Here is a 7792-nt window from a genome sequence, read left to right on the forward strand (position 1 = left end):
ATCTTGTTTGAAGAAAGGAATAAAGCAGATGATAGCTATATGGTAACAGAGGTTTAGATCTGTGAACAGCTGTAAGAAGTCTTCTCATTTGGATCCTAATGAGACACTCTCACCATAAGGTTGGCATGCCAAGGAAATGTAAGAATAAGCAGGTATATAACACATCTTAAATAAAAGGATGTATCTGCAAGCAAAGTTTAAATTAACCACAAGATGTGATTCATTCCTTTGGACAAAACTTGACTGCAGCATAGACTCTGTTCCAACTTATGTGCCACTTAACAGAAATACAAGATGACCAACTTGGTTAATGAAGAAATGACATGAAGTTTCGTCTTCCTGCCATTCATTTGAATAGATAATTAAAATTACTTTTCCCTTCTCATAAACATGTTTCCTATTCAAGATGTGATTTAGTAAATAAACACATTTGTTCTTATTTATACAGATGTTTTCACAATGCTTATTTATTACCACTGTTTTATATGTAAAATAAACATCATATAAGTCATTCTACTTACCAAAGCACAAGAAGGGCTCTCTGGTTTTTTTTGCCTTGAGCAAATAGCAAGGACAAACCATGCAGTAAGCAAGTACATAAAGATTTCAGGTAAATATTGTCTTGGATACAAAGAAAAACAGCTAGCCAAGGAAAGCAGCACAAAACCAGGGGGCTTTTATATAAACAGAAATAGAGCAACAGCCTATCAAACATCCCTGCTTTCCTTTCTACAGTTACCTGATAAATCTAGTTTAAAACTGCTAAGTAACTGTCATCTGTCTTGGTATCCTCCACCACTAAACCTGCTAGATTCTCACCTAAAATAAAAGCAGAAAATATTAATAGCATTTCTTTTACTTGTCTTTTATTTAAAAGCACCATATTGTCAAGTACCTCACAGAGAAAGGCATATGGGCCAAAGGGTAGAAGGAATCATCCAGCACATAGCAAGACCACCTTATACACAGATTGACAGCCTAATGCTTGTGTCCAAATGTGCCTAGCCTCTATGTTTCTGCACAGTCTGAAACAATGTTCAGAGATTTTAAGAATGCTGATGTTTTACTTTAACTGTACTTTTTTCTCCAACCTTCTCTTACCTCACAGGATCATTTAAAGGAGGCTCAGCAAAGTAAAAATTCACAAATTCTCCAGTTCTCTTAAAGGAGCATGTAACTTGCTACCACTTTAAATCAATTTTATGACACAAAAGCAACTGTATCTTTGGTTTGCTGTCCGCCAAGGAAAACAAACTGGTGATAAGGTTCAAGGTCATGGACTGTGCCTGTAGCACATGCACCAACTCAAAGGGCTCACCTGCTGGTTTCCCAGTCTTGGTCATCCTTATCTTTTTCTTCTTTGGCATCAGAATTGTGTGGGTGTTTCTGCACAATCCGCATCCCACCAGCTTTCACTGGAATGAAAATTAGAGAGACACAACACATCAGTAAAAGTGAAGAATGTTTTAAGGATGAACCTCCCCGCTCACCCCTTAATATTTTGCAGGGTGGCTTAATAGTAATCACAGTTTGAAAAAGAGGCCCAAGTGTTTAAAAGTGGCAGGCCTGAGGAACAGCTACTTCAGGACTGCATCTGCCATTTTCTTTCACATCATGCCATCTTCGCTCACTGAGAAGCTGCAGCTCTTTTTACCACCTGCTTGCAATACCATTTTAGAAAACTCAACCCTATTTTCACACTTTCTCAATCCCTACTAACTTGCAGCAGTCAGAAGAAGAAACAGAAGCGATGGCTTGCTTAATACCATCCAAAAGGTCACAAATATGGCCTTAAATACTCCCATAAAACAAGAAGGACTGAAGAACCTTACTTGTCATTTCAAGCTAAAAACTACAGTTACAATTTATGCAAAGTTTAGTATTTATGCAAAGAAGTAATTCACAAATAGTGTAATAAAAAGCAAAGTTTAGGAGGACTGGTAACTTGCATTCAGAACAGAGTTTTCTGTTTTGCAAAACATAGCTTTTACCACATTTCAAGTCCTTGTCATGATTTAGTTTTAGAAATGACGCAAACATGAAAGCATCCATTTGAAACACAAAACAAGAAGTGAAAGTAAATCCACTTATGTTCATAATTTATCCCCTCCAAAGTAGAAATATAAAATAGGAACCAAGCCAGGGCTAACACTGCAGCTACAAAGCACAGCAACAGGCAGGCTGCTCTTGATCTGCTTTCTGTTTTATTATTGTACTTTTTTTGTTTGTTTGTTTTAACCACTGCTATACGCTCTTACAGGACAGCACAGGATAAGACGATGCATCTCGTTAGCTAATTGGATGGGTTACATTGCCATCAACAACCACATCAGAACACCACGATGGTGGTCAGGAGTCAATAAAACCAGCTACAGACACGCTGGTTGATGTTTCACATTGCTGTGACGCTGTCAGTTCGTGGCCAGCCTCGGCAGAGGCGTCACCGCCGGAGCAAGCAGGATGCCAGCGCAGCACTGGGAGGGAGCGGCGCCTCTGACAGCCCTCCGGTGCACAGCCACAGGGACCACGGCACCTCACAGCAGTTCAGTGCTCAGCCCTGAAACCCAGAAACAGGTTTAGTCTCAATTCTTAACGAGGACAGTGATGGAAAGGACACTCCCGTGCATAAATTTTACAGCCTGGGTGAAGGCAGGCAGTATAGAGAAAGTGACCTGCCCTAGGAGAAAGGGACAGCTCTTTGGCCCTGCGATTTTTAAAACGGATTTTGAGCTTTGTGTGATATTTGAAATCACAGAATCACAGAATATTGGGGATTAGAAGGGACCTTGAAAGATCATCTAGTCCAATCCCCCTGCCGGAGCAGGAACACCTAGATGAGATCACACAGGAAGGTGTCCAGGTGGGTTTTGAACGTCTCCAGAGAAGGAGACTCCACAACCTCCCTGGGCAGCCTGTTCCAGTATAAACTTCTGATTCAGTAAAGGACACCAAATAAAGACAGGGGATCAACAGACAAAAATAAATACATATCTTTTAAAATCTATCAAAACTGTGTCCCCTTATCATGCATTAAGAAAAACCCAACAAACCACAACACAAAACACTAACCATTTTGTGTCCTCTCTCCAGCCTAAAACTTATAATACTTAAATCAGTGAGAAATATTTCACATGGGACAAGGAAAGATAGAAAGGTTAAGCAAAAAAGAAACTTAGTTTTAAAAATGAACCAAAAATTAAAATTCCTATTAATTTTCCTTGCTGCAAACTCCTTAGAAATTTAAGTTTCTTTGCAAAAGCAAACACTCTTGAGTTCTGTCAAATGCTGTTTTCTTCTAACATCTCAGTTAATCAAAGTGATTGGTATCTTTTATTTACATTAAATTATAAATTTAACATCATTGCACAATCAGTTCTTTTCAGTTTCCTTTCACATTACTTTTTGTGGATGCTGTCTCCACAGCAACATCTGTCAGGTTACAAACAGCATTTCTGGACAATACACCCACACGTCCATGTTCTTCCATCTAATAAAAAACTAAAAAAAACAATACTTGAAGATTTAGTGCTAATTTAGGTGCTCTAAAATCTCTTTCCTCTCATACTGGCCACCAGTCACTTGTTTTCTTTTTGTCTGACACTGGTAAAGATATGCAGCTAACACGTTCAGATTTCTCTGTATGTAGAATTAACAGGGATTAAAAGCAAATTACCAATTAAAAGGCATAATAGTGACTGACCAATGCAGTAACTTAATATATTATTTTAATAATCTGATTTTTTTCACTAATATCAACAGGCATAGTAGAGACAGATATAAGTGCATTGGTGCATAATTGATACTCTTTAGTAATCCAGGGTTACAGTGCAGATCTGTGAAACACAAAAAAAGAATCCAGCAAACAACTGCAGTAATAATGTGTATTTCCGAGACCAAAAGTGAAATAATTACATCAGCATCCTGTAGCTATAGCTGAGGTGCATCTGAGCCACCCATGACACAGCATGCTCATACTCAATCTCGTTTCAAGCGATTTATCTTAAGAAGAGAAATACCCTTGCAACATAATTCACCTTCCTTTTCAACAGGTTTCAACCAAGCTACACTACCTCAGGCTTAAACAGAGAGAAGAAACAATGATTACATCCACCAAGCCAAAGAAAAACACACCCCATTTGTGAGATTTTCTTGGGACTTACAAAGCTTCATCTATTTCTTTCTTGCCTAGCATTTATTAGATAATTTGACAGATGCTTACTACGGTGATTTTGTCACTTCAAAGTCATCCTTAAAAGAGTAAGAGCTCAGATATTCCTATAGTAAATCTTGCACAAAGCAGAGAGAGGATTTAAGTAACTGATAAACCACCTTCCAGAAAGCTGCCAAACCAGTGCCCAGAAAAGGACAGTGTCAACGACATGGTGTTGGGATTAGGAAGAAAGCAGTTCCAGCCCTGACGAGGGAGCTGGGGCTGCAGCTGCTCAGGAGAGGCCAGGTAGGACCTGTCCTAAGGCAGGAAGGGACCGGGGCCAGCTCCCTGTGGTGGACCCGCCTCTAAAGTGTGAAATAAAGAGGGGATCATCTGCCAGCATGCTCCAAGAAGAGCAACAGCACAAGCCTATATGCCCCACTGCTGGCTAAGAGACAAGTTTTGGATTTTAATTATTATCTGTCATGTTCTGCTCCTCAAGAGGCAGAGGGGACTGGTTTGTTTGTCCTGTGAATGCCAGCCTGCATTTCTCTTAAGGGCATGACGACTCCTTTTGGAAATATATTAAACAACCGTGTTAATCATTTACCACTCAAGACAATCTGGAATCAGTAAACATTCTCGAGTCTATTTACCTTTTTTACCTTTACCTTTTCTTTTCTTCCCCACTGCCGTGCTTCTTTCAGACTGCTCCCAGTTCCTGAGACTGAATTCTGAAATAAACCCCACTGAGCTACAGCAGGCACTGAACACCTAGAGAAGCTCAGTGACGGCTCTGGCCCCAGCTTGCTCAGGTGCAGACCTGAGACAGTCCTTCCTGGGGAAACCTCCCAGCACAACCCACATCGCCTGCTGGTCACAGCAACCTGACAGGAACTTAGAAACCCAGAGTATAACCAAGAGCTTTAGAAGCTTCCATTTTCCTTCATATTAACACAAAATTTAGTTCTTATGTACTGAGCAATAACAGATTCCATTACATCAATAATATGTATGAAAAGCCAGGACCGAGGGAAATGCAAAATATGCTGTTCTGCAAGCTCAAGGGAGCATGCAATAGTGTCTGACAAAACAAGAACTGAAGTAAGAGTTATTCTACACCTTAATTTCACAGAAATCTGGCTCACAGCTATATTTTTTTAAAGTCAGAAAAAGTACATAACCATTTTCATTAACCTATTGTAAAGCTTCACAAATAAACTATTAACACAACCACCTTGCTTTATTCCTCCACAGTATCTACTAGAAGAAATGAACAGCTAAAAGCATAATTATGCAGATCTCTTCAGAGGGACTGCAAGCTGTACAAACCTACTCAGCAATGTATTATAGATGCATTGATCTCACTGACAGATGGATATTTAATAAAGCTTAAGTTGGGGCCCTCTAAAGTTTCAGAAGGGAGTTCAAAGTCACTTCATGCACCCTGTTACCGGCCTGAGGTCTTGAGGTTTCCTTCCATTTCATTATCTTTTGTCTTTTCAAGTGCTTTTCTTGTCTTTTTTTTATAGCCCTATGTGAAAGATGAATGCAGAGAGGAAGCTAACAGACTGCACGCAGTCAGTAAGTGAGGGCTAACAGCGCATATGAAAAACAATGGACTTGTCAATTCTGCTTTAATTTGATGATCCAAATCCTTCCTAACTTTTACATGTCTAATTCATACTCAGTGGGGTAAGACACATCAACAATTAGAGGCAGGGCTCTTTACATAACCATATGCAAAAAAAAACCAGAGGTTTTAAGCCATTAGTCAAAAAAGATCCTCTGTTCACATTTTTGCCCCGCTAGGAACTTGCCTTGTTCTTTATGAACACAATTCCATCTGTATTTATGTAGTCATCTTTTAGGTATTTTGTAAGAATTTTTTACTTTAATTTTATTAAAATGTGTTTGCAAACTGCCCTATTGCATTATATTACTATTCAAGGATCTAAACTGACTTGAGGTACAGGATTACAAACATAAACTGTTGCTAGTCAGCACATTTATTGTGGGTTTTCCAAGTGTTAAAAGACCACAGGGCCACTTTCCTCTGCCAACCAGCTCAGAGCCCTCTTCTTCCAGAAATGACCTGAAGATATTGTAAAGCATTAGTTTTTTTCTGGCCTCAAAGACAGACCTGGTGATCGCCTTCCTTCCAAAGCTAAATTGGTCCATACTCACAAAAAACTCCTCAGGGATGCTAATGATTTTAAAAGGCACACAGCTGAAAAAGTTCTTCACTTCGTATGTGGAGGCATGTTTGACAAAGAAAAAAGAAATAATAATACAGAAATGCTCTGACAGAAAGGGAAAGCTGTACTGTACTCCAGTTGTGCTTCTGCACTGTGTATCACTGGTTTCTCATGTGGCCTAGGGAGGCTCACTCCATGTCTTTAAAGAAATTCCACCTGTTTCAAACGATATGTTTTGCAGCAAAACTCTCAAACACACAACATCATCAGAAAATACAGTTACAAAGTATCTAAATGAAAATCTCCACCATCTATCCTTTCATCCCTTTCCATCAATGGTGCAGTAGGAAGACACAGTTAAACTAACCTGAGGTCTTAACCATCTCTTCACACTGAAGCTGATGTTTGCCTGACCTCCAGGCGAGCCAGCTCAAGGAGCTACAGCAGCAAAAGGTGTTGACATTGGGAAAGGTGCTTTGGTTTGGTTCCCTGAAGCAGCTCACCAGGAGGTCAGGTAAGAGCTAATGCCATGACAAGGGAGGCTACAGAACTGGGACAACTCTGCTCAGCCAAAAGATCGGCTTAACTGTACTGCTTAACTGTATTTGCCATGCAAAGCAAAGCCATTATTTCTCAATTCTATTATTGATTTAAAGGAATTTCAAGTCCTCATTATAAAAAGAGTAGAATTCAATTAGGGTTCAAAAATTGTTTTCAAGTTTAGCTTTAAATCTCATCAATCGATTTGAATATAAAGCTAACCACCCTATGAATTAAGAATTTCAGCATTATTTGACTGAAACATTTAAAAAAACCCCAGCTATTCCATCAGGAAACACAGGAAGACATATGAAAATCTGCTGGTGCGGGGACTAAAGTTCCCTTTTTTAAAGGAAACTCTAATAAAGAAGAACTAGCAGTACGTGAAGGAACAAGACAACTTGGATACTGCGAGGTGCTGTCGTCAAATGGATGGTGGCAGACCAGTGCCGCGCCGAAGGTGAAATGCAGCTCCCGCCCCGACCATCCCCAGCCCTGCTTGCCCACCGGCACCCAGCGCAGCAGTGGGAGGAAGGTGCCGGAGCCCCAGCCTTCCTTGTTTCCTACCCCGCCGGCCTCCAGAATTAAAGCTCGGAGTGCACAGCCAGCTCTAGCACTCACCACAATGCCCACAGGCAAAACGGATGCAGAGAGCGCTATTAACCTGCAGTTCGTTTGTTCACACCCCGCCTGGGCTCCGTGGCCAACAGTCACGCAGGCTGAGATGCGGCCGAGACTGCTCCTGGCCCCTTCCCACCTGCACCAGTTCCAGGCGGTGGCTTCTTGGGCCTCCACCGCCTTTCGAGGGCGGGATGCCCTCACGGAGCAGAGCCCACCAAGGCAACGCTACCCGTCCCCCGGGTCAGAGGCTGGAGATGCCAAAGAGCACAAACCCTATGAGGAT

General features: G+C 40.9%; 1 protein-coding gene across 1 annotated transcript in view; it reads right to left on the minus strand.

Annotated features, from left to right (window-relative positions):
- Positions 1–1407, minus strand: part of DAP (death associated protein) — a 44766-nt gene extending 43359 nt beyond the window's left edge. Inside the window, exon 1 of the mRNA XM_010176184.2 lies at positions 1319–1407. Coding sequence (XP_010174486.2) covers positions 1319–1401 — 83 coding nt within the window. The 5' untranslated portion in view covers positions 1402–1407. The remainder of the gene's footprint in view (positions 1–1318) is intronic.
- Between the last annotated feature and the right edge of the window lie 6385 nt (positions 1408–7792).

Source organism: Antrostomus carolinensis, unplaced genomic scaffold (genome assembly GCF_000700745.2).
Source record: "Antrostomus carolinensis isolate BGI_N321 unplaced genomic scaffold, ASM70074v2 scaffold7669, whole genome shotgun sequence".
NCBI lineage: Eukaryota > Metazoa > Chordata > Aves > Caprimulgiformes > Caprimulgidae > Antrostomus > Antrostomus carolinensis.